Below are 27,055 nucleotides of genomic sequence, written 5' to 3' on the forward strand. Positions count from 1 at the left end.
TCTGACAGACCCACAGCTTAGCTTTTACTGGCCAGTAAGCAAGACCAGGTGTCAGGGAACCTGGAACATGTACTCCGCATGAATTAATAAAATGGAAATAGGAGTATCCTGCTATCCACAGCTCAAAAAGATGAGATGATACATGTGTCAATGAAGAAGGACACAAGTTGGTGGGCTGGCAAAATGCCTTTGGGCTTCCTGAAATTGAGACCATGTCAAAGCTTTCGTGTGAGCCTCAGACATTTAATTGCTTTAATTTAGCCACTGAAGTTACCACATATTGAAGTAAAAGATCCTCCTCTTGCTATGCAACGTGAGCTTGATAATGACTGTCCTTCAGAGGATAAAGCAGCTCCCATCCGTCCTCTGAGAACTTCCTGCCACCCCATGCCGGGCTGGGTCTCAGCCAGCAGCTCCCTGGTGTTGACCATAAAGCATAGCTGTCCTTCCTCCAAAACGTTTTTGCTTCTCTTAATAAACCACCATGGATGAGTTTCACTAGTTAAATTTCGCAGAAGGAATTTACATTTTCAACTTATTTTCTCTTTAACTTAGTCTCTCCTGGCCCCACTCGGTCCCAACCCTTTAATTCCACAGGTAGAGACAACAGAAACATTTTTGATCAATTGATCTTCTAAAATGAGACTGGGGTTCCCAAGCAGGCAGAGGAGAACCCATAGCTCCACTGAAGAGCCAGCTGAGGTTTTAAGCCAATGCCCTTGTTGAAATGCCCACCACTTAGGTGGTTCTTTGGCAAGTCTGAAAATCTGGTATATATCTGGTATATTTCATATGTAAAATTTACTGAAACTTACTGAATAAGCATTTCCTTTTCTTAAAGTTTTCGGAAAGGGAGCAGGCAGATTTAGAGTTTGCATTCTGGGTGAGCAGAGTGTGGAACTGGGCATGAGTCGCTTCACCGCTCTGAGCCCCGGTGACTTTATTTGCATAAATGGACTGTCAGTAAGTACCTGATGGACAGCTGTGAGGACCAAATTCACTAACGTACGAGAAAGTGCAGGGCACAGGGCTAGGGACAGCTCCACACCATGGTGCCTTTCCTTACCCTCCCCTTGGGCCAGCAAATAGAAACTCAAAGGAAGTATTTCATCCTGGGAAGGTTTTGAGTCCAAAGGGATCAACGGTCACAGCTCATTAATGGCAGAATCAAGTTTAGAGTCCTGGCCTCTCCCCAGCCTCCAAACTCTGCACACAAGGGGGTCACACATCACTTCACCTTTTCCAAACATCCTCTTTCTTAGAACATCAATAAACGAACCCCATTTATTATAAAACTGGTAGATTAGCCTTCAGTGTTCCTGGGGATGGATTAGGTGGAAAACACTCTTTAAGAAAAGGAAAATTCTGTGGTATTCTGCACCCTTCTGCTTCTGTAAGTGAAAGCTTGATATTTACAAAGCTCCGTGAATTCACTTTTTTCCTACTTACTCAAGAATGAAAATAAGCACAACTTGCAAAGACTCAAAAGCTCATCTAGGACAAAACAAACTGCTGCTTTGTACTTTGGTTTCCACCACTTGCTCTAGCCATGCTTCAGAAAACACCTGGGGTGGGTGGGAGGGGTTTGAGATGTCATTCGGGGCAACTGCTCTGAACAGCCAGAAAGTAATAAAATGCAGCTTGTAATAAACAGGATGTCAAGGGTTCATGCATAGGGCACGAGGAAGAACCAAGTTTTCCAGTCCGGGCAGAAACATGGCTAACAGCTGACGATGCTGTAAAAGACATTTTCCTACGTGAGAGAGGAACTGCCTGCCTGAAGAATGAAAGTGCAACGAGACACTGAAACATAACCAGCTTTTTTCAAATGGGTTCTAGGGAAGAATTCAGACCCACACAAAATGTTATGAATGACTCTAACCAGTTCTGCAATGGACGGTACACAGTTGGTAGTATCCTAGGTGCGCAGGAGAGAAGTCACCTCGTTACAGAGGATGGATGCCTTAAGGTGTGAGGGGTTCATTGGGAATCCCTATGGGACAGGCTGCCCAAATCCAGAAACAATACTTAGGTGGTAGTATAAACCTAGGAGGTGGGGGAAAAAAAAAACAAACCCAAACCACATGCAGGGTAGGCCTTCCTCTGGCGAAGCTTCAAGTTGCATTCTGGGGACTTCCAGGCTGTGACACTGGCTCAGGCTCCAAGGCCATCACCTGAATAGGCCACATGTGCCATCAGTCACCAATTTATTCTCTTACCTCTCCTCCCCTTTCCAACTTGGGTCCAGGAGAACCCTAAAACACAACTCTTGAATAAAAGAGTTATATAAAAAACAGAACAGCTGAAATACCATAGATGTAGGTATTCAGTGCAGGAAGAGAAAAATGACAGTGGTGAACAGGAAAGGTGACGAGGTGGCGTTCACCGCTCCTCCACTCTGAGCCAGCCGTGTCATCTTTGGCGAGTCACCCATCGGACTCTGAGCTGCATCCATGACTGTCTATAAAACGAGGCAGATCCTTCTTTGCCACAAGGAAGGAGGTTGGCTCATCTGATATAAACTCAACATCCCTTCCAATTCCAAGACCAATAATTCTAAGGAGCTGGCAAGCCAAACATTTCCAGCTAACTCTTCGTCATTCCTCCTACCTTTAATGTGCCATTATTTCCACGGTGGACACACTGCTTCCTAACACTTAGGTGGAAAAAGCAGCCACAGCACCGAGAGCCACGGAACTCAGCCTGTTGCGTCTCTCTAATCTCTTTAAACCCCCAGATGGGGGATATCAGGATTGCTGTCACTGATCAGGATTGCTTGATTCCTCCTCCTCCCTTGAATGCCTCCCTCCCCTTTTTTCCTTAAAAAAATATATATATATATATATATATGTTTATCATTTCATATCTCAAATAGCAGTCTCGCCTCTCCCCGTCTTAGCTTCTCACTCCCCAGAGAAATACACATGCAATTCTTGTGGCTCTGTCTTCTTGTATTTCTCTCCATCTTTTCAATGGCATCTTGTTATTCTACTATTTCCTGATTTGCAGATTTAGATATTATTTAAGGACTTCTTATTATGGAAGATGGAGTCTTAGCTATTTTATACACCCCCAAGTATCTTTCTATAAAGCAAATATTTCCCTAAGCCCCCTGCTTTAGAGCCAGGATCCAACCACTCAGCACAATGACAGCTGAAGCATGGACGACACTTGACCACAGATTCTAAATGAGCCTGCTCTGCAAGTCCATGGACCCTGCAGCTGCATTCTCCCAAGATCAGATTCAAATTCTCCTTCATAGCTCTGGCTATGAAGATGCTGATAACGTTTTTAAATGATTTTAGAGTTCTGCAGTGGTAAATAAAACACCAGATTTTAATGGACCAAATCTACAAAATAGGAATTTGGAAAATTTTTCATCAAATGATCATAAAACCTGGAGCCTCGCTAGTCCTACACAATCCATTTCCTTTAATCATTCTCTCCCCATCCCCGGTAACTCCCTTCCTTGCAGACTCCAAACCCTCTAGCCTCAGAGTCCTGACAGCAGGGATCCCAGAGGAATCAGCCCTAAGCCAGGGAGCAAACCAGCTCAGCCTATTCACAGAGCTTAACCATTCATATCTCAAGTTTACATGCACCTCCTCCATGAGACATGCCAGAGCACGTTCCCCCTCCCACCCCTGCCCAAGACAAAAGCACGACAGAGGAAGCGACTTGAGGGTCCTTCCATTCAGTCCCCCTCCAGGCTCCCCAGCTCTGAAGAGGGAGATGTGATGACAGCGTGCTGACTCTCAGCGATGCCCCGAAACGCCCGCTACAGAATGCTAGCCTTTGTTGTCGTTGCTTTGTATCCTTTCTATTACTCATCTTATAAATTTGCACCAAATGGCTCAGGCACTGGAATTCCCTCCTACATCCACATTTAATGCCGGGCACACCCTGGCCACCTAGGTGTTTGTGTTCATCTGGGAGGATCACGGTAACCGAGGTCTCCCGTGGAAGAGAGAGGACTGTACGGCAAGGGAGGAAGTCGGTGGGAGGCAACAAGAAGCATGAACAGCCAAAGGCTCATAGCGAGTGGCGTTGCTTGGAGCTCACCTCCTAGTTGTAGACTCAGCAGGAAACACAGCTAGAAAAATATGACACGAGGCTACTGAGACTCCCTTAAAAATTACCCACCTTTAGATGGTCCCCCAGGATAACAATAAAGCCAGTGAGTAAGACAGGAAACCCGATGGCTGTTCCACACTGTACTGGGGTTCAGATCACCCATTTATTGAGCACCTAAATAGCAAAGCTTTATAGGGCTGCAGAGACTATTCTGAAGAATAACCCGTTTCTAATCAGATGAAGAATCATTCATTCAGCAAATGAAATATGAAGACCAGAAAAAAGGGGCAGACTTTCAAGTGGCAAGAGAGAAATAAAGGAGAGTGCTACAGGATTTGAAAGAAGAGAGAACAGTCCTAATTGGCTGAGGGAAAACTAACAAGGCACACGGATGGATGAACAGCCCAAGACTCAGAGAGTCAGAGTAGTTGCTAATCAGCAGCCTCTGGTGGTGGCTCCGTCAGGAATGATGTGGACACATGCCAGGCTGGTGGCAGGAGAGGCGCAGAGGCAACAGTGGTGGTGACTGGCAAGATGCACGGGCAGGGTGTGTGTGTGTCTGCACATGCGTGCACACACCTGCTACGCTGGATGCTTATTTCACTTGGAGGCGTTGCAACGTGGTTGTACCAACCTGAGAAGTCAGGGGGACAGGCTGGCTTAGAGGCTGAGAGTGGGCAAAGTGTGAGCAGAAGACAGACCATGCTTGGTGAGTGCCCAAACAACTGCTCCACGGGGTTTGGGGGCGCCCCTTCCTCCACTTCATCCCCCAACGTAGACTGTGCAACCACATGCTGTCCACAGTGTCCTGTTTCCCTCCTGGCCCTGAGGAAGCCTCTGAAACAGAGGGAAACCCCTCACTCCAGCAGCAGAAACAAAAGAAATACTCCTGGTTCCTCAAGGTGTGCCTCTAAAGGTTTTCTTGTCCACACGCTGTTCTCTTAGAACAAGCTGTAAGAGGGCGTATCACCATTTACACTCCTTCTGTCTTAACTGAGTTCCAAGTTCTAAACATCTGTCTTACCAACGTAAGTCTTAGAATGCGAAAGACCTTGGGAAGCTGGAGGCTAGACAGGTATGAACGCAGCCGCTCACCTCCTCGGCTCCAGCTTTCAGAAACTTTACTTACTTCTTAGGACTGAAAGTCTAACAAACTGCAGGGAGCTCGGGAACAACAGGACACCTGACACGTTCGCCCCTGACGACCCTCCCATCCTTACATGGGATGCTGTGAGTCAGTGGCCTAAGGACTGGGCTTGTCTTAGGGAAGGGAGGTACTGCCATCAATAGGCCCCTGTTTGTCAGCGAGTAGGAGGAAGACAACAGGCACCAGGGCCCACAAGGAAAGCAGTTAAGCCCCACTCCTGCTGCGGTGAGTTTCCCGGTGTCTGGAAGCAGCAGGGCTGTGTCTACACCCCCTTCCAGGCGTCTGGTGTGGCCCTAGAGCATCACGTTGATCCCCTTTGGAGTAAAGGACAAAACCAGCAGGGAGGCTGGCTTCCGTCACCCCATTCCCTCTCGCCCTCTCCTGATTCCATAAATCACTTCTGGCAGGTAGCTGGGAAGCAGCTGCAAATGACAGTTTCGCTCTGGAGTACAGGAAGCCACCTTTTAACCCGCCTGCTGTTGTTTGCCTCTCAAAACGTGACAAAGGAACAGATGTAAGCAACATGCCAACTGCTGAGAGGATCTGCCTGGAGCACTGTAGGAAGCCTGCTCAGAGACACATCACACCAGCCACTCCACGGAGGCACGACTGAGTTCATTTCCTGACCCCCACCCCTTCAGGGTGCAACGCTCAGGCAACACCACGTACATCCCTGCTTCCGCCTCAAAGCGCCTTCCCAAACCCTGTTCCAATGCCACCGAGGTGCAGTCTGGTCTCAGCACCCGGGGTCTTCTCTGACCCCCATGCCCCTCCCTGTTAAAGATCCTGGGCCAGTTTCTAAGCTTCTCAGAGGCTCATCTCATCTCTGTCCAAACCACCCTGTTCCCTCCACAAGGAGCCGTGGTTCACACCCCTCTGTCTTCCCAAAGCAGTGTTTTTCAAATCACAAGTTGCAGGATGAGTGCATCGGGAATCAAGTTTAAAGGGTTGCAACTAATGTTTAAAATATTAAATAAAAAGCTAGCTTATGAAAGACACTCTTGGGACAACTGAGGAATTATTGGGGAACTTTGAGCTGATATTACAAAATTCCTACTAATTTTCTTCAGTGCAGTAATGGTGTTACGGTTGTGGAGGAGAATGCCTTATTTTTAAGAGATGCAAGCTCAAGTATTTAGAGGTGACTTAACTTTCAACTGGATCAGTAGAAAAAATAATGTGTGTGTCCATGTATGTGTGTAAGTAACTCAAATGTGCACAGATAAAGCAAATGGGGCAAAATGTTACAACTGCCGACTCTGGGTGTAGTGTCTACAGGCGTGCACTGTACTACCCTTTAAATTTTTCTGTGTGTTTGAAATGCTTCATAATAAAAAGAAGAAAACAAAAAAAGAAAAGAAAAAAATCTGAATGCAGAGCATAGACGATCTGGTTTTGGGTGTCTATGGATGTGTGTCCTAGGTTACAATGTAATGTATCTCTTACTCTGGGTCGAGACCAAGAGTTTGAAAATGGTGCCCTCCCTACAGCTCCTCGCTGCGCCAAACCCACAGCAGGCACACTGAACTAATTGTTTAATTAACTTCTAGGAGCACAGAATTTAAGCGAGGAGGCAAGCTGAGAAACCATTTTGTCTCCAGTTACATCCCATTAACTCAAGCTGTGCCAAAATATCCAAGCCCATTCCTGCCTTAGCACACTGGGTCCTAACCTCAACTTGGCCTTCAGGACGTTCTTATCAGATGTTTAACTACTCATCAGGACGGTTACTCCCCGCCACCCCACAACCCCCTCAATGCCAGGAAGGTTGAGGGGCAGGGGTTGTTAATGGAAGACTCAGAGTAAGGTGACCAGTTGTCCCAATTTGCCTGGGACTGAAGTATGTATTTTGTGGGACTGGGGGCTTTCAGCAGTGAAACTAGGACAGTCCCAGGCAAACCAGGACGGCTGGCCACCCTAAACGTGAAGGACTGTGAGAGAGCGTTCGACAGCTCCAGGAGAGCTGACACTATGTGCCTCGTGGCACCGTTGCAACACGGGTGACCAGGGCAAACCCCAGGCAGCAAAATTATGACAAGTCAGAGATCTCCCTGCCGGCATCCCAGCAGCAACAGCAAATGCTAAACTGTAAAGTGTCTTTTATGCCCCGAAGCAGAACCTCTCTCTGATTAGTCACCAACTCATCGCAAAAGCAGAGGACAATGTAAGAGGAACTTACTGTAAAAACGTCATCATCGCCAAGCTCAGCTTCGTTGTGGATGGTGGAGGAGGATGTTGTTGAGCCTAAAAAGACACAAGAAACATGAAAAAAGGGTTTTCAAAGATGATTAAGTCGAAGCCAATCATTTAAAAAGTATATTGTAATAAAACCACATTCTATTCCTTTCACATGGGAATCACCAGCAGAAATATCTTAACCTGGGAATTAAATGTTTTTAATTTTACTCTTCTTGACTCCAGGCAGGACGTTCCCTAAATGAACTTTGCCTACTGTTGTTCCCAATTAATCCCGCAAACTTCTATATTGGCTGCTGGAGAAGCAGAGAGGCACCCCACAGGTGGTGCGTGGAGAGCCTGCCCACTGCTCTGAAGGGCATGCATCACGACCAGCCCCCACCAGTGCCCCCACAACATCCCCACCGAGTAGTGGGAAAAGCACTAAACAGAGAGCCCCAGGTGAGACCCGCCACAGTCTCACTGTGAGACTGGACTTCGATCTCTGGGCTTTTCATCTACCTGTGAGGGGGTTTGACTAAGTAGCTACTGCGGTCGCCTCCTGTTCTGAAATTCAGATACTGCCTTCTAAAACCCAGACTGTGGGAGCCGCCTTCAGAGCTGATGCTTGAGCAAGGTTTTCTCTTACAATACCAGGGCATCAGTGAGTTTTCTGTTTTTGCAGGCCAACATTTAAGCTCATGTCAGAAAATCCAGTTTATTCCATCAGGGAACGAACTGGTCATTCAGGCAGGGTTCAACTGATTTACCTGTTCATCTCTTTCTTCATTCCCTTCTAACAGCACCCAGTAACGTGTGGCTCAACTTAATCAACACTGTTAATGGCCAAAAGCAAGAATATATTTAAGCTTGCTTAAGTGATAGATATACCAAACGGCAAATGTAGTCTCTATCTTCTCCTTTTCTTGCTGAGGTCTTACAAAATGTGCATTTAGAAAATATTTTGCTGTTACATAAAATTGAACTGAAAAGACTTGCTCAGAAAGGGATGAGAAATACTTAAATTTCCAGTGAGGGATTCACAGGAGCAAATGTACGTTCCACAATACCCTGCATGCAGTTCCTCCTGATCTTGGAGGATTCTTCTCTACTATTTGAATTACTCTAGTTAATCAATATTTGAGGCGAGTTTGACAGAACAGAGCGAGGAAGAGTGTATCCAGAGAAAAAAATTACTAGAGAATCCAATTTTGTGTGCAGCTTCAGTGATTAAGTGCATGGACATACGGCAAACTTCTATCAATAATACAGGAGCCGTTTTCTCTTCTAAACATGTCAAAGCTACGTTTAATAACACGATTTTAAACACTTATGTCAGACCTATGATGTGAACACTGGGGTTTACTCAAAATGAGTTGGCTACCCCATGGCTACAGTTAACAAATTCATGTTCCAGCCAGAATTATTTCACCACTGATGCTAAGAGATTTTCCATTTAAGATCTGCTTTTCTCTCTTCCCCCAAATTCACAATGAAGAAAATGACTTCAGAATACATTTATTTCTTATACAAATGACACATATATTCTTTTGTGATTGATCTCCCCAAATTCTGAATTTGGCTTCACCATGCCTTGCTGGATATTCCTGTCTTCACAGGGCCCTGGCAATGGCACCTTTAACCCTCTGATTTGATAACTCAATGTGTTGAAGTGGACAGTTTGTGTCTCTGCATCTGTGGATCAGACAAGTCCACGAGGAGGACTGACTGCCCAAGAGCCTTCCAGGCCATGATTAAATGCAACACAGTATCTACCTGCTGCTGACCCAGGGACTAAGGAGTCACAGAGCCCTCTCCTTTTTTTGGTGGCAGCCGTCCACTCTGGGCTTGCACTACAGAACAGTGGGAAGGCCTCGAGCCTTCTGGGCCCATTAGAATCCACTGTCTACTTCTGAACCAAGACAGATTGGACCAAAGCCGTTTTTCAACAGTCAGGGAAAGGTGAAATCCATCAAAAAGTCATTCACAGGGAAGCCCAGAACTTGTCTTTTCAGAGCAGAGTCTAAAAACCCACTGGAACCCCTCCTTACTCTGCCCCCCATCTCCTTCTCCCCTGCACTATCACTTTGTTTCTTCTCCTTGGATGTTCCCCAAGCTTTGGCCTCTGCTCACCTGTTCCCCCAACCCTCTGGCAAATTAACCACAAATATATGATGGCAGACAACTGGGATTTAAAGAACCTGGGAACTTCCCACAGTCCCACTGAGAACGCAGCGATAAATCCAATACCTTCTATGAGGTCTTCGATTGCTTTCCTCACTCCCCTGTCAAAGGCTCGAGCATCAGCAGGGCTTTGGAAAGTAAGTCCAAACTTCCTATTGTCGACCTTCCAATGATGAAAGGTTGGGTTGGCTTTGGTGTAGACCAAGTCCTTTCTTACGTAGCATTCTAAAACCACCTGAAGGATTGAAACACACAGGCGGGTTACTTGTTAAACAGCCATGATGGTGTCTGGTTATAAAAGTCTAACTAGGAACCATGCCTGCTCGGTGGCAACTAACTAAAACCCTCCCCCCACCCCCGTCTTCATGAGTCTGCGCAGAAGGCTTCTTGGAGGAACCTTCGCCTCCCTCTGTTGACCACCCACTCCTCCCCCATCACTTTGGGGGTCCTCCGTGTACCACTGCGCTCCTCAGCCATGCTCGTCATCACACTCATTTTCCTTCCCCCTGCCCCTGACTGGCGGGCACTGAGCCCCAGACGTGGGGCTTTGCTCTGTTCCAGGTTGACTGCTTCTACATCAGGGCCTTTGTATTCATGGCCCTCAGTCTTCCTCCCTCAGCCCTAACGGGTGTTTCCCAGTGACCTCAAACTCAACCAGCTAAAAAGTTAACACATTCGCTCTGAAATTTCTGCCCCTGGTTCCTTCTCCCAACTTCTGCATATCTAGCAAGGCCAACCCCCTTCTATTCATTCTCTCTGGCTCAAATCTCTGTGGTTTTCTTTTGCCTCTTCTGCTTTCTCTGTCCTCTGTATTATTAACCACCAAGTTCATTTCATTTTCCCGACAACATCTTCGGTACCTGCCCTGTTTCAGGTACTGTCACTCTGACCTGGGTCTCAATTAACCTTTTATCTGGAGTATTACAACAGACTCCACATTTCTAGCAGTCTCCTCTCAGAGCTGCCTTTTACTGAGCTATAACTTTGCACAGATTGTCTCAGACCTTTGACCTTTTCATCTCTAAAACAGAAGTAACACCAACATTATCAGTGAGAACATGCACATGAACATGCTCTGAAAACACCCAGCAATGAGACACCCATCAGGGTCACGCTCACTTCCCCGTATACCCCATCATGTTTTACTCTTATTTACTTCAGTTTTTGTCACCTTCACAATTTAGTACTTGATTTCACATTATTCTCCAGTAGTTTCATGTGCATTACATGAGTTTCCGGTTAGTTGCTCCCCTAACTAGACTAAAAGATCAAGATGTCGTAGAAAATTACTCCCTCTGTGTGTAACGCAGGGCTATTGTTGGTAAAGACACCAGAGTTTAATATAATAGAAGAAAAGAGGCATTGCGATCATGGGGATGTAAACTTCGTTCTTCATTCACAGGAATCTCCAAAATAACAACAACATTTATTACTGTGGCTTCATGATGTATATACCAAAACGATTTTGCTAAGTTTTAACAGCTTTGATCATGCTCTGGCAAAGTTCTACATTTAACAAGATGAGATCTTATTAATTTTAGACTAGGTGAAGGGGAAGAGTAAAGGCTTGCCTAAATTAGTATAAATTCACATTAGAGAATATTTTTAAAGGAGTACAAGTTTCAAGAATACATCTAAGCAAACAAATTAAGTACTGCCTAATAAACGTTCCTTAACTTAATAAACAGATGAGAGTAACAGTCAAGCCGGCATATCCAACAGCAGTCCTGCACACTTAACTAGGTTACATTGTATTGAAAGAAGACAACAGGCCCCTCACACGGTTCTATTTATGATTAAATTGCTTATTATGGCCATTTCCCCCTAAGAATAGCGCAATGATAAAATGTCAGCCCAGCCCCATCCCAAATTGGGGAAATCCAAATAACCAAGGCTTTAACTAACAAATGGTATCTATTTTAGAATTTAATAGTCTCAATTCAAGGTCTCAAAATAAACTTTTTTTGTAAAAACAAAGACTTCCAGTTTCTCCCTATTTTCAGGGTGGGTAAAACTAGTCTTGGGTTGACATTTTCTGAGTTTAAGATTATTCCAAAGGTACATTTTCCTTAGGAGCAGTTTAATAAATTCTTAGCAAAGTAAAGTTCAGCCACGTAAATTATGTGAGGGGGGAGGGGGCCAGACGCCATCGCTTTGTCCTCCTCTTCAACAAGATTACGTCATTACATATCTCAGTTGAATGACAAAAGTGAGAAAGTTCAAATGCTTTAATCTTCACAACAGGTATAACCCCTCTAGTGAAGCTTTGGCATCACAGGTATAAGTCCTCTGAAATGAAGTTTAAGCATTAACTTAAAACTTGAGAAAAGCTTTTAAAATGATCTTTTTAAATGAGATGCGTGGGAGAAAAAAAAAGAGATTTTTGATTCTTACTGGAGGTTTAAAAAAAAATCTCCACGAGAAATTCATATCGTGAAAGATTTAAGGAGTTTGGGTGAGTACATGAAGGTTCCGTCCTCACTCATCTCTCCCTCCCTACCCTTAACACCGGTCCATCTCCAGAGCTGCCCACTGTCAGCATGGCAGACACAACCCGTTTCCTTTCTACAGCTCCTTTACATACTCACCTAAGTTTGTGTGTGTGTGTGTGTGTGTGTTTAATTTTTTTTTTGGAGGGGGGGAGGTAATTAGGTTTATTTACTTATTTATTTTTTAATGGAGGTACTGGGGATTGATCCCAGGACCTCATGCATACTAGGCATGCGCTCTACCACTGAGCTATGCACTCCTCCCAGTTTGTGTGTGTTTAAATGTAGCCACACCTATAAGTTGCTCTGCAACTTGCCTTTTCCTTAATGACATGTCTTAGAGATACAGGAAGGTATAAAGGGCTCTGCTTAATGGCTGCATAATATTCCTCAGCATGGATATATTAGAATTATTCAGCCATTCTCCACAGTAATGCACTTTTAGGTCATTTCTACTTGGCCACTCTTGCAGACAGTGCTGAAATGAACATCCCTGTACATATTCTCAGAGGTTGGTCTCTGGGCTCTTGAAGTCTTCCCTCTCCATCCTCAGGGCCTTTCGGGGCGGGGGTGGGGGTCCAGGATGGCAAAACTATTTTCATAGAAGTAAGACATATTTGCCTTTTCACTGTGTTGCCATTTCTGCTAATGGTGCCAAAGGAACGATGGGTAACGCTGCTGTGCTGAGACATGAAGCAAGGCAAGGCGGTGGCACCAAACGGTACCAAAGTCACCGGGTTCACCACTGTCCCTCGGTCAAAGTAGAAAAGGCCGGCTTTCATGTAGGACTGTTCTTAATGAAGCAGTTAAAAATGATTAAATCCTGACCTTTGAATATGCATCTTTTACTTCATGTGAAGTGAGAAGTACATATAACTGGATTCTCACATCTGCTTCTGCATTCGATCTGCTGTAATACGCTGCTTTGGTTGAAGTATGTGAAGAAACTCTCTGGCTTTGCACAAAGGTGGAGCTGGGAAAGGGAAGGGTATTTCTAATAGCCTTTCCATTTCTGTTGCACGTGGAAGGATGATGATTGTCTCAAGGAAAAACTTGTGCAATTGTTGCAGCTGTGAGTTGAACTAACTGCTTTTCTCATGGATCACCAGGTTTACATGAAAGAACAAGGAACAGATGAGCTATGGTTATTCAGACTTGGGTACCTGGCAGACAGTTTCTTGAAGATGAACACGGTATGCCCATCACCTCAAGGAAAACAAGGAGATACTTGTTGCCAACAAAAAAATGTGCACTTTCAGGTGAAAATTAGAATTCTGGACAGCTTCCCAATACTTAAAGACTTTTCTAATGACATCAGTGGTGAGATTAAGAAATGTGATTTTTTTTGATACTACAGAATTAAATGTATCAATATTTAGAAGATCTGTTTAACTTACTAAACTATTATTTTCCAAATGACCAGTGCATGATGTTACAAAATCAGGGATGAGTAAAGGCTCCATGCAAAGAGAAAGAGAAACCAGTGGATCTCAAAGTAACAGAGGATTTAAAGATCATTGATAAGGCTTCAGAGTCCACATTTAAGCAACCACTATAAGCTCTGAGTTTTGGTGTTGCACCAAAGAAGTATATCTATGATTTCCTGAAAAGACTATTAGACTATTTCTTTGTTTTCTAACTACGTATCCGTGTGAGACTGGATTTTTTCCCACATGCTTCAGTCAAAACAAGATACTGCAACAGACTGAAAGCAAGACTCCAGCTAGCTTCTATTAAGTCAGATAATAAAGGGCATTGCAAAAATGCAAAGTAATACTACTCTTTTAATTATTTTTTTCCTGGAAAATAGTTATATAATTATTTGCCATAAAGAACGTCATTTATGCTAACACTACTGTTTAATTAAAATTTTTTTGTTTTAATTTCTAATAAAGTAAATAGTAGTAGCTAGAACCACAAAACAAAAGCTTTTCCTCACATTTTTAGAGTAGACAGGGATTCCAAGACCAAAAATGTCTGAGAATTTGTAGCTGTCAATAGATTTTTGTAAGTCTATTACCATAGGATAGTTTAGATGCGAAACGGCCAAGTAAAAAGTAATACATATTTAAAATTAATATCCTGCCAAATTTTGCCTTTTGAAGAGCTTTGCCAGTTGGAGCTCCCACCAAATGTGTGTGAGCGTGCTCACAGACCTGCACAGGAATGATCAACCTTTGGTTTAGATTTTGTGATTAATTTTCATAAGGTGATTTCTCACAGGATTCATTTAAGTAAAATCCTCATGTCCATTTACAATAAGAGTCAGCTCAGAAATTTTTAATTTACAGTATCCTTTCTCAGGAAAATCTGATTGTCTCTAACCGACAAAAAATTATCCAAATAATGACTTTGTGAATAGATTATTTGGAACAGAGACTTTTCCCGAAGAAACAATGGCAGTTAAGTTCACAGACATCAACAGAGAATTCAAATAAAAGCAGCAAAAAAAAAAAAAAACCAATGTGCTGAATTCTAGAACTGTACTACACTGGAAAAACTATTGCCAACACTGTTTCTATTAGAAAAAGCCCTTCACGATTTAAAAGAAATCTAAAGGCCATCTGAGGTTGACATAATCGATGACAAACCACAGAAATACCAGGAAAAAACAGACCTAAAAACATGTAACTATTTACGTAAGCTAATTTGTGAACACAAAAGTAGTAACAATAAAAATAAAAAAGGGAAAAAGTTTTCTCTATCCAAATTTTTGTAGAAAAAGAACACCAACTAAAATTTAAAAAGGCAAGCAACAGATTATAAAAAAAAATATTTGCAGCAAATATATCAGATGAAGATTAATAACTTTAACTTGGAGGGTAGACATATCAATCAGGCCCCCCAAAGATAATTCAGTTATAACTGTTTAACCAACAAAAAACCACTTGATTTCATTATTAACCAACAATAAGATACTACATTACTCTAATCAAATTGATAAAGATTTAAAATATCTGACTTCAATGTATTAAAGGAAATTCTCAAATATGCTGGTAGCAGTTCCTTGTACAAGTATCAAAAGTCATAAAAATCTGACCCCCCCCCAAGTTATTCCAAGAAAATAATAATTGTGGAAAATGCAGGTAAATAATACTGAGGTAGGGGGTGGGCAGGGAAAGAGTATTAGTATTTGACACTAAGGAGATCACCAAACAAACAATGGAACACTGATCTGATATCAGCAACATGGAAAATTTCTTATGAGAAAGTTAGAGCAAAACAAATGAGATCCAAAACTTTTTACGAGCTCTGATTACAGCTACGTAAAAATAAAAACAGGCACAAGGGGGAAAAACTGTATCAAAAGGCCAAAGGTGGTTGTGCACATGGGACTTTGGCTCTGTTTGGGTCAGAGTGACAGGGCATCGATTACTGGTTCCCGGCCCCCAAAAAGGGGTTGGTCACCCAGAACAAGGAGTCTTTCTGAATCTTAAGTCTCTTTGGTTATAATTATAAAGGCTGCGGAAAGGATGCAGTGACAGACACAACTTAACTGAAAGGCCACAACCGTTCTTAGCCCTTAGGCAAATGCTGGATGAAAGGCAGTTGTTTTACTTTTTCTTGTAGTGTGTTTACGTTGCCTTTACTGTGACTATCTGATAAACAAGTGTTTTATTTGACTGCGACGTAAGGAATTTCTCGAATGGGCACATTTCTTAAAATGAGCTATATTTTCCCTTTAAATTTTTCATTCATTTTCAGAAATGAATCAAGTGTGAAAATATCATTTCTGATCCCCCATAAATAACATTTAGAAATTGTTATGTCAGATCTATTTTGTGCCCTTAATAAACATTAAGAAGTGATTGCAAAAGAAGATTAAATTTGTATACTTGGCACATAAAACTCAACAGATGCCGCTGTCAAGGGTCTCAAATGGACCACTGACGTATCCCTGTGGTGTCTGTATTTTCTCTGTTGAGATCTTGTGCGTTCTGAATCAACGGTTGGCTTTGGAGTACACGCTCTTGGATCAAATACAGATAGGACCATGTTCTCCCAGGTTCCAGGCCACCAATTAAAAACAGACACTCAATTTTCCTTCGTAGCACCGAATCCTTCATAACATAGAACTGTCCATCCAAGTTTCTCCACGAAACTCTCTGTTATAAACTATCAACGCCCCCATCGCTGTGAGAGAATGATTACTCTCCAAAGTGCCTATTTTTAAGCACGCAGGATTAGGACAGAAGTGTTTAAGGCCACTGCTTTTTGTTACTTTCTTTTCCCAAACATGTTTTTATTCATTATCTTAAGAAATAGAAGCTGCAGTACCTTTTAGATAAGCTTTTTTTTTTTTTTTTATAAGTAACAAAACGTTAGATGACTTCGTCTTTGCATTTTAGCTTCCACCCTCCAAACCTGGATGGCATGTTCCATGAATAAATCCTACCGTTTAAGAGACTCTGACTTCACAGCTCACTACAGTGTGATTCGTAATAAAGAACAGACTTTTGTTTTGAATATCTCGTTACTGTGACAGAAAGACAGCTTAACTAATCAAAGACGCAAACAGGACAGCCACATGCACGACTCCTAAGCATCTGAGTTTTATGGTGTGTGGTTAAAAAGTGACTCCACTGGAAAGCCAGGGTTCCAGTTTGCAATTTGGCACCAGCTCCGGGAGTTCTAACTTTGGAAGCTTTTGCGAGAGTTTGAGGTCAGAGAAAGACGGGAAAAAAAAAACCTACAGGAAAGGGGCTATGATTTAACGTCAAGAAATCAGTCATTGCCACTTTAACCCACGCGTTGCACGCCTGCCATTTACCAGTTTGTCTTTCTGTCGTTCACCATGGATGAGAAAGCCGCTTCGTCCATTGCCTTCGGGGTGCATGACCTTACAGACCCCCACGCGACTGATCCCGCCTCCTTCCTGTGGGAACCATCCCCCGCTGGAGTCATCTCTGGTCATAACCACAGCCTTGACGCGCACAATATAGCTGTCACTAAAACGACAACAAGAAGAAGGGGACATGACAATGGTCTGGAGCTGGAGGACATGTATCACAGTGTGTAGGGTGACCACAGCCAGTATTTTCGGGACTCATTGAAAGAAAAGCGACACCTGGCAAGCAACCTTAAAGGTAGCCCATCTCACTGTTCAGGGGAAAAACAATAGAACTGAACTCGATAGAAATGAACATTTAGTAGGGGGAGAGTATAGTGGTAGAGTAGGTGCTTAGCATGCACAAGGTCCTGGGTTTGGTCCTGGGTTCAGTCCCAGGTACCTACCATTTGAATAAATTAGTAAAAACCTAATTACCACCCCCCCCAAAATTTTTTAAAGAACATTAGAAAAAAAAAAAAAAAGATGCCCAGTCCCATTAAAAAATATTTGTGAGTCTTGGAGGATGTATGCAGGCATAACATTTTCCAGTTTCTAGGTGTAAGTATTAATAATAAAACAAATGCACTGCTATCTACAGTTTGGCATCTGTAAGTTAGGAAAGGCAAATCTATTAACTTAAGAGGATATTCTGATTTCAACCCTTAAGACTTGGTGTATAATTAATGACCAAGGTTTAACATTTTATAAGCTTTAGCTTCTGATTTAGCATAAGAGGACAGTCCACTCCCACATCACAGATTCACCATGCGATCATTTATAGAGGTGGAAAAATATTTCGATTCAAATACCCTTTACACAAGTGTAGCCTTCTGCTTATGATTTTATTTTTTCCAGTCTAAACTTCAATTTCGCAATAAGTTCTTTTGCACATCTGCCAAAAATCCTCTTTCTCCTCCAGAGACCCACTCTAGCTTCTTTTCATTCTTCATTACTTTTCGAGAAATTTATTGGGATTTTTGGCTAGGCCATTAAATTCGCACTTGCTGTTTTCTTTCTTTGAATAACATTCCTTTCTTTAATCATTCAAATGTATATTCCCATCTTCTTTCTGTGAGCCAGGCGCTGTGCCAGATTCTAGGGAAACAAAGATGCAGAGTAACACAGAACCCCCTCTATCCGCCCCCCCAGGCCCAATGCTCAGAGTCTGGCCAGGCAATCTGCAGGAGACCACTTAGATGCCAGGGTCCCTCTGCGCCACATCCCTCACCTCACTCAGCCCCAAAGGCGCCACCCAGACCTCCCACCACGCCCTGCAGCTCACGCGCTTCTATGACCCAGCTCCCCTCCCACTGTACCCCAGGGGACTGGAGGTCCAACATTGGCTTATGTCCTCATCCCTTCCTTTCACTTGTTTCTTTCCTTTGGTAAAATACACACGACGGAAAACTGACCATTTTAGCCATTTTAAGTGTACCATTTAGTGGCATGAAGTACTCTCACACTGCTCCACAACCATCACCAGAACATCAGCCATCCACGTCCAGAACTTTTTTCATCTTCCCAACTTGACACTCTGTACCCATTAAACACTAACTCCCCATCCTCCCCCCTCCCCAGCCTCTGGCAACCACCATTCTGCTTCCGGTTTCTAGGAATCTGACTACTCCAGGTACCTCATGTAAGTTCCTTCCATTTTCTTAACCTAAATGAAAACACGCTCTGGGCTGAGTCACGTGGCTACTCACATGGCTGCCTTTTCCCTCCCGCATCCTCCCCGCTGAGCCTAGATGTGGGGTCGGGTATCACCTCTGTAGCAGGCTGTTGGCTCTCTCTCCAGTTCCCCCGAAGTTCACAGTCTGACCATGCTCCCACTGCCCTTCTTCAATTTTCCTCAGGCCTCTGGGTCACATCCCCTCATTCCTTGAAGACATTAGTAAGTGGGCTCACTGTCCCTCCATCTCTTCACCATGAGCCCTGGCATGATTCTTTGTAATTTCATTATTCACACAGAGGATCCTTCCAATTCTCTGACCTCTCAGTTTCTGGAGCTCTTCTCCTCCAGTGCCCTTGTCTTACACCCAACCTGAGCCACCCATGCCTAGGTCACACCCTTGACCTTGTCAGTCTTAAGCATCCTGCTCTCCAGCCACCACCTCCCAAGGGTGCAGCTCACTCTCTCCAGACTCCAGTGACTCTTCACCCCACTGGGGCCGACCCTCTGTTGTTCCCTGTTCCCCACACCCTGCAAGTTCTCATTTGATTGTCTACCCAACTCAAGTCCCATGGTCTGTCATGACATCACTGTACAAAACCTTAACATCTGCCCCCTCTTTCCTCATTGCAGTTGCCTGGCCAAACTCCAAATCTTGGGGAAATTCTATCGTCTACTTAACTCCATGCCTCTATTCAGGCTGCTGTACATGGGGAGAAGGAAAAACCCATCCTACGATGCTCACAGGTCTAGTTTTAAAGTCCTACCCACTAAACTCAAAGAGGGTCCACCCAGCAACCTGCTACAATTCCCTGATCCATCCCCAAGAAGATTGTTCCACATGTCCTCCTGCCCCCTCCCTCTTAGGTGATGGATGAGCTTGCTTTAATTTCACTAAGAAAATAGACACACTCAGAAGAGATCTTGCACCAGTGCCCACCAGCATGCCTACTAGTCAGTCCCAGTGTTTGCTCCCTTTTCTCCTGTGAACATGGCCAAACCACCCATGATCCAAGCCAGGGCCAACAACTCCACTGAAATATTTTCTGTGTGCTCACAGTGCCCCAGTTCACATTACCATACCCAGACCTCTTCCCCAAGCTTTGGATCAGTAAAACCAACTGCTTATGTGATTTCTCTATTCTGGCACCCCAGTAGGCACCTCAGTCAACATGTTCAAGATTGAACGCTTGATTCCCAACACTTTCTGATGCTACTGGTTCTTCCTTTGAAATATACCCAGAACACCTCTCAGACAATTTCAACAGTCTCCAACTGGCCTCCTGACTTCCACGCTTGCCCAACTTTCTAAGAAAATCAAAAGGTAAGTCAGATTAAGACATTCTACTCAAACCCTCCAATAGCTTCATTTATTACTCTGAGTAAAAGTCAGAATCTAGTGCTTATCTTACTACTCTCCTCCTTGCTCATTCCACTTCAGTCCCACTGTGCTTGATGGTCCTCCACAGTAAGCACACTCCTACCTCAGGGCCTTTGCACTTGCTCCTTCTTTCACCTCAAACCCCATTTCCCACTCTTCTCCCCACACACCAACTAGGCTCATGTCCTTATTTCATTCAGGTCTCTGTCCAAGGTTATTTCATCAGAGAAGACTTCTCTGTCCACTTCATATAAGGTAGCACCTTCCACTCCTCTTATAACCTCTCACCGTGCTTTCTTTCTCTACCTGTTACTAAATCAATATCTGCCCTATTTGTTTGCCCACTCTTCCCAACTAGGATGTAAACTCCATGTGAGTAGGGACTTTGCCCTTTTAGTTTACTGCTATATCTTAGAGCCTAGAGTGGTATCTTATATGCAGTAGATCATGCCATGAGTCTGTTAAATACACAATATTTATAAACAAGTTTTTTAAAAAATCATTTATAGCTAACAAAATCTCTGAGATTTTGTTAAGTATTCAATACTTAATTTGCTTATAAGCCACAACAGCTTAACTGGGATAGGGTAAAGATTTCCTTTTCATTAATAAGAAAATTGAATTTTTAAAAAAATCACATGGTTTCTATCATTGATCTATTCATCTCAGGATTCAACATGCATACTCCTTTAGATCAGAGAGATTAAGAACATTTTATAGTATTTGTTTAGATTGGTTACATACAAACAATTTGAGAATATACTCCCACCACCCCAATTCCCCATTTATTCTAGAAAAACTAAGGGGTCTCAGGATGTGTAATTCTCCAGTATGAAACACAGCAAATCTTCTGTGAATGGACTGTGGGTTCATCCCAACAGGAAATGGCCAAGGTGAATAACTGAAACTCTACACATCCCTGGTTAAAACATGCTTTTACTTTTTTTGTTGCAGCTGTCTGCTTTTCTCTCTTCCCTTGAAGGGATTAAGTTAACAAAAAAAAAAAAAAAGGGAAATTTGCATTACTTATGTCAGTGCCATAAACTTATTTCTGAAAAGTCTTCATTTATTAGAGATTCAAAAAAATACCCTACTCCCTGGCTTCCAGACTACAGGGGCTGCAAATTTTGGCCTTGGCTTGTGGTCCGCAGCATCCTCTTTCCTGCCCTGATTCCTCCTATGCCCCTTCCTGAGGGCACAGGCTTCTCTGTGATGGGCTGTGTGAGTTGGGGTGAGGGGTGGACAGAAGCCCCCCATCTCCTCTGGCAACAACCCCGACAGCCAGCATTAACTGAGGCAACTGGCTATTTAAAACAAGGCAGGGGGATAGAGTGTTGCACTAAAAGCTGCGAAGGATGTCTGGATAATCCAGCTGCATGGCTGCACGCCAACTGCTTCCTATCTGCAGTGTATTTACGTTACTCAGGAACCCACCCCGCCCAGACAGAAAGGACAATGAAGTCTACTACCAAAAAGGTATAAAGAAGGAAAACTCCTTCCCACCTTCCCTCTCTCTTTCTGGAAAGAATTAAACATGTTTAAACCAGATGTGGGGTTTGTTTGGGGGTGGGGGGCAGGATGGAGCCGGAAAGGCAAGAGCAGATTCATTTCTCAATTTGCACAAGGAAAACGCTGCTGGTATGCTTGAGAAGAATTTTCCAAAAAAACGCTATCATTGTCAACAACAACAACAGCGTGCTTCTGCAAGTTTCAACTGTTAAACCAGTGTAACTGATTAGAACCTGGTGAAGTTCCAGGCGTGGGTCCAAACACCAACTGAATGGAGCCTTGTGTCTGAACATGAGTTAAACTGACCCTAAGAATCAGTGTCATTGCAAATGGTGTTTGACCACCACCATATTCTTTGGGTGCCTTTTGAATAAAACTGGCTTTTCTGAATTGGGCTGGGGATCTGCCCAAACGTGGTTCCTTTAAGGAAAAAGCTTTACACTCCCCACCCATGGCCTTATTTGTAGTAACAGGACTTGCTATTCTGGGATCACTGTGATCAGGCAACAGAGGTAGGTGACATCCCATGGCAGGATGGGGAGGGACTGAAAGATCGACTTTAAAGCCAGATTTTTACTTTGGGGTGCCCATTCTAAGGGGGAAAGGAGTTGTTTTGGATCTCAGGCCTTTATGTTCTGTTCTCCCCAGATTCAAAGGAGGTCCTGTCCGGGCCACGTTACAGAAGTAAACCAAGGAATTGTAGGAACTGGTGACGAGGCAGCACTGTGTCTATAAATGATATTCAGAGCCAGACAGGTCAGCACGGCCTTGACCTTCTCAGTAGCTGAAGAAACTCCTCTTTTTGAGCTTCAGTTTCCTCATTTGCAAAAAAACTCAAGAGCATACCCTGATGGGATGTCCTAAGGGTCAAAAGCAGTAATAGAGGTCAAGTGCCTGATAGAGAGAAGTTTGGTAAATGGTAGCCGTCATAATTTTTTTTTTTTCCTGAAAGGCTGACTTAAATTACAAAAACCAGGTCCTTTCAAGACCAGCATCCCTAGCTACTGAGGACTAGGTTTCCTGCCTGCCTGCCTTTCTCAGCTGTCAGAGAGCAGAGTGGCAGGGAGGCTGTCAGGCCCTCAGCAGGAGAAAATACCAAACAGACCTCCAGCCATTATTAATGCCAGGCAGATTTGCAGATTTATAAAGAACAGGTTTGAGCGTACATTTCAGGCACACCTGTAGAGGAGAATCATTCCATCTGTCGTCTGGGGACTGGTCCTCTGCTCCTTCCCCTCCCCCATCAGTTTCAGAGACAGAGCCTGGAACTTTTACATCCCCCATAAATCCTTCCCCAGCCCCCTCCTCAGCCAGCCCTTATCTGATTACATGGCTCCTTTATCTCTCCATTATGCTAAACATTACATTCACTTCCTCCCGGCCCTCTTTCCACCCTTCTCCACTTCACCAGACCTTGAGAGGGATTAGTCAAGATCCCAGCCTCTCAGGCTCCCTCTTTGCCCAGCATTACCCCCCGCCCCCCCACCCCCGCCAGTTGAGCCAAATATAACATCACGTCCTCCTCCAGGGGAGTCAGCGCCAGTCTTCACTGTAATCACCCACCCCCGCCCACCCCCAGTCTTCCTTGTGCCTGTAGATTTATAAAAACTCTTCGATTTCATCAAATTATCTATATATATATCAAGTATTACACGTATATATAAAACGTGTGTGTGAAATAGATGTCTCGTCCTCTTTTGAAAAAGCATCAACAAAATATTTCAGCTGAATCAAATATGTTGACAAGCCAAAGATATCGGTCAAATTCTATTTAAGCAGGTAGTGGTTTCGTGATTTTGATTAAGTATCAACTCTGTAAGAATTTTTTTTGACTGCCCTGGCCTTAGAAATAATCCTAGCTTTCTAGGCAAGGAAGTTGTAGATGAGGTAGTTTTGTGCAGCTCTGTACAAGCCCCTGAAGGTAGAACAATTGCTCTGACTGCTTACTGTCGACCAAACTGTGTGCTGTTTGTATGGTGAGGCCATAACAGACAACAAGTGATGAGAAAAGCCAGCGAGACACGTGAGACCTGGCACCAGCTCAGCTCTCCTCTCAAATGCTGATGAACGGGCACTACAAAGCAGAGAAGAAATTTTCTGAACATTAAATGTTTGCTCCATAAAGAGAGCTGGTTTGCATGATATCAGAGTTGGGGGAGCTAAAAAGCAAGCTAAGATCACTTAAGAAAGAGGCTTCCCCATGTTACTTAACATCCACGAAATCAGCCACGAAGCACACTTGATGGAGAGCCGTTTTGGAAATCGCCCTACCCCAGCGTCTGCTAGTAACAGAATCCATGTACTCCAACGGGTACTGACACCATAATTGGGAGCACAGGGCACCAAGGCGCTGCCTGTGACCAGATCTACCTGGAGAGGAAGGCAGGCTGTGTCCCTGCATTTCTGAGATGCTGCAGCCCGTCTTGCCCATGCAGAGTCATCCCCACTGAGGATAACAGCAGGGATTTTCTATGTCCCATCTTCATAATCAATTTAGGTATTTTAAAAATGGTAGGTAATGAGTTTTCAGGAACAGATCCCCAATATAAAACATGGTACCTGGAAGGGGTTGGTGGTAGTGGGTGCTTGCCTTGCAACGAGTGGGGACAGAACCTTCATCCAGACACTAATTAGGCTGAAAGCAAGGGGTTCCTGCTGATATTGTGGGGTGTGAATAGATCCTCCTCCTTTACAATGTGCTGGGCTCAGAATCTGGGAAATAACTAGAAAATGTTTTAGCAATCCTCACTTTAATCTTGCATTATCGCTAGTAAGCTCTGCTGTCCTGCAAGGTCACTAGAGCGTTCCCTGCCCCTGTTCCACCCGGACCCAGAGGGGGAGGTATGGGACACGCCCCATGTAAGCCCGGCATCTTTGTTGTTCACGCTACCTAGCTACCCTGAAGCGTATAAATAGACCTGCTCACCCACACACCGTTTTCTAGTGCACTTATTTGAAGGGGGCGTCTTCTCTGTTATGAAGGACACTGCCAGCACCATTGATATTTGGAACAGGAATGATGATTACATTTAACAATTTATAAAACATTCTTTAGAACTGATCCTAGCAAGTTGGAAGTTTATTAGACACGGGTCTCTAGTCCTTTTGTTTCCCTACTGAGATTTTAATACAAAACACTCCCTTTAGAGTAACTACTGTGAACTCCTGGCTTTTATAAGCTAGTGCTTCTGTGATTCAAAATAAATGTCCATACCTTGTTCAACATACAGTGCTGATGTAGGATGCTATGGGCATCTATAAGATTTTCCTTTAAATTACAATGTGCTGTAAGGAGACACCTTTTCCCATCTCCCAAGTGCTACCTTACACTTTCAGGCTGCCAAGAGCCAGAGCAGCATGAGCACAGAACACTCCTGCACCCTCTCTGGCACGTGGGGCTGAAACCCACACCCGGCAGATGTCCATGGGAATGGACGGACACCTGCCTGCTGTCCCAAGTGGAGGGTACCTGCTGGTCATGTGCCCTGTGACTCGTGATGGCCAAGAAAAGGAAATGGAGCAAAGACACAAAGGAACAAAGATCAGGGCTAGAAGTCAAAGCTGTGAGCTTTACAGAGGCTTCAGAGGCCTGCGAGGAAAGACTAAAGGTAATCAGGGGTCCCCTGGCATCCCTGCAGCCTGGGAACACTGGCCAGGGAGCACTCCCCGACAGTTCTGGTGAGCTAGAAAAATCTACAGCCGGCCGGGGCAAGTCAGAGCTTCTGGTCCCCCTACCACAGTGCCCAGGCACAACGGAAGTTTGCTTTAAAACACTTTGGGGGTTTCCTTCTCAGCAAGGTTTACAGAGTTCCAGTAGAATCACTCCACTGTACTGTCTTTAAAACACAACCTTAAATTTAACCTCCACGCTTTTATCACCTGTAGTCTGAACAGGCATAAATCCTCCACAGGAGAAGAGTGATTCGGCTAGATGTGCTGCTCTCAATTTTCTCTTCTTCTGTAAAGTCTTTTTACCAAAACCTTTGAATTTTTCTTACTTAATATGGCCAACGTCTTAAGGATGGAGTTAATTTTTTTCTTAAACAAAAATACCCTTTCTACCTACATTTAAATTCAGAACTGAAATCCAGAAGCTGCGAGAATACTAAATGTATAATCTCCACAAGGAAGGGTCACCTGCAGCTGGGGCACAGTAAAGACAAAGGCGTTGGGGCTGTTGTGCTAACGTACAACCTAAAACCGTAACACGGGGCAGTATGAAACCTGAACAACGAAGCGTTTGATGAAGTAAATCTTAGCACCCGAAAGGCAATTTTACAAGTTGTGTCTAAGACAGACGTATTTTTTTAAATGGCTCTTTGGCAACTCTCCCTGTGTCAATGTAACTTTCCTGAGCAAGTACCTCTTGAGGTGAGTAATGCACCCAGCTAGAAAGGCAGCGAGATGGGGCAGGGCAGGTGTGCTAGTTGATTGTGGGAAATGCACAATCAGTGAGGAGAGTCATCATTTTTTCTTGAAACTTGAAATTTGCTCTAATTTCTACTCATAGCAGAAATCCTAATTTCCCCATCCTGGGGGGATCCAGGGAACTGGAGATTCCTGGGCATGTGTGGGCCCCTTAAATCCTAGGTGGGTTTCCTGGTTGACCACTTGGGACCTCTGTATTCTTATCTGTCAAGGATCTAAACAGTGGGTAATTACCTTAATGCAGGCTCTGGGATGCATTTTAAATTAATTTTGAGTTTTAAACCATTGGCTCCAGGAAATTAACTCATACTACTCTCCCCCACCAACAAAAATCCTTAGATTTGGAAGTAAATATAATACAATTAATTATTTTTAAATTTGCAATTTCATTGAATTCAACAGAGTTAAAAACTTGGGGGAGGGGGGAGATGTCTTTTAAAAAATCCAGCATTAATGATTCTCTGCACTGTTGTAGGTGAGGATTATATTAGCAAAAGGGGGATAATTCTGATTTAGACTCTTCTTTCCAAGGCAAATCTCCTACACCAAGCAAAGCTGCCAGACTCAGATGGCCCCAACCCACCTCCACTCCTTCCTTTTACCTGTACAGCTGGGGATCGTATCTGCTGTTACTGAAATAGTAGGATAAACATATACATGGATATGTGTGTTTTATTTTAATGTTAATTCTAGTATAGCTGTATACATAGATTCTCTAACATGGTTAACATGGATATTTTAAGATCACCTAAAACGTTTTAGGAAATTATAGCATGATTTTCTCAGTTCATTCACATTCAAGGCATCTATGGAGATTTCTGAGTTATTCTCAAAAATCACCAAAACACGGACTAGTTTGATACGAGTAAACCACTTTAAAAAATGAAATTTATTTTATTCAGACCAACAAAGAATGAATCTACTTTTTATAGACTGAAGTGGTTCTATCCTAAAGGGTGAGTTTCATGGTGATCACACAGTGCCAAGTGGGGACGAGAGAGTCCCGGCAGGTGAGAGACCAAAGTCTGAATCTAGGTTTATGATTTTGCTTTTATTGTCTACTGCTCTGCTGAGCCCAGAGTTCAGTGGAGTTCATAATTAATCAAGATCAAAGGATTACCAGCTTGAAACAAACAAAATAACCCACCGCTGAAGAACCCTTTCT

The 27,055-nt window shown here is 43.7% G+C and overlaps 1 protein-coding gene and 1 non-coding gene across 5 annotated transcripts in view; both read right to left on the reverse strand.

The window, feature by feature from the left end:
* Positions 1–27,055, reverse strand: part of SPRED2 (sprouty related EVH1 domain containing 2) — a 112,444-nt gene that overhangs the window by 14,161 nt on the left and 71,228 nt on the right. For all 4 annotated transcript variants that reach the window (XM_032497696.1, XM_032497695.1, XM_032497697.1 and 1 more), the window contains 3 exons: positions 16,841–17,018; positions 9,647–9,815; positions 7,401–7,465 (listed from right to left, as the gene is read on the reverse strand). In XM_032497696.1, coding sequence (XP_032353587.1) covers positions 7,401–7,465; positions 9,647–9,815; positions 16,841–17,018 — 412 coding nt within the window. The remainder of the gene's footprint in view (positions 1–7,400; positions 7,466–9,646; positions 9,816–16,840; positions 17,019–27,055) is intronic.
* Positions 12,258–12,330, reverse strand: TRNAT-AGU. Its single transcript has one exon. It is a non-coding gene; the product is annotated as a tRNA-Thr (tRNA).

This window comes from Camelus ferus, chromosome 15, assembly GCF_009834535.1.
Source record: "Camelus ferus isolate YT-003-E chromosome 15, BCGSAC_Cfer_1.0, whole genome shotgun sequence".
Lineage (NCBI taxonomy): Eukaryota > Metazoa > Chordata > Mammalia > Artiodactyla > Camelidae > Camelus > Camelus ferus.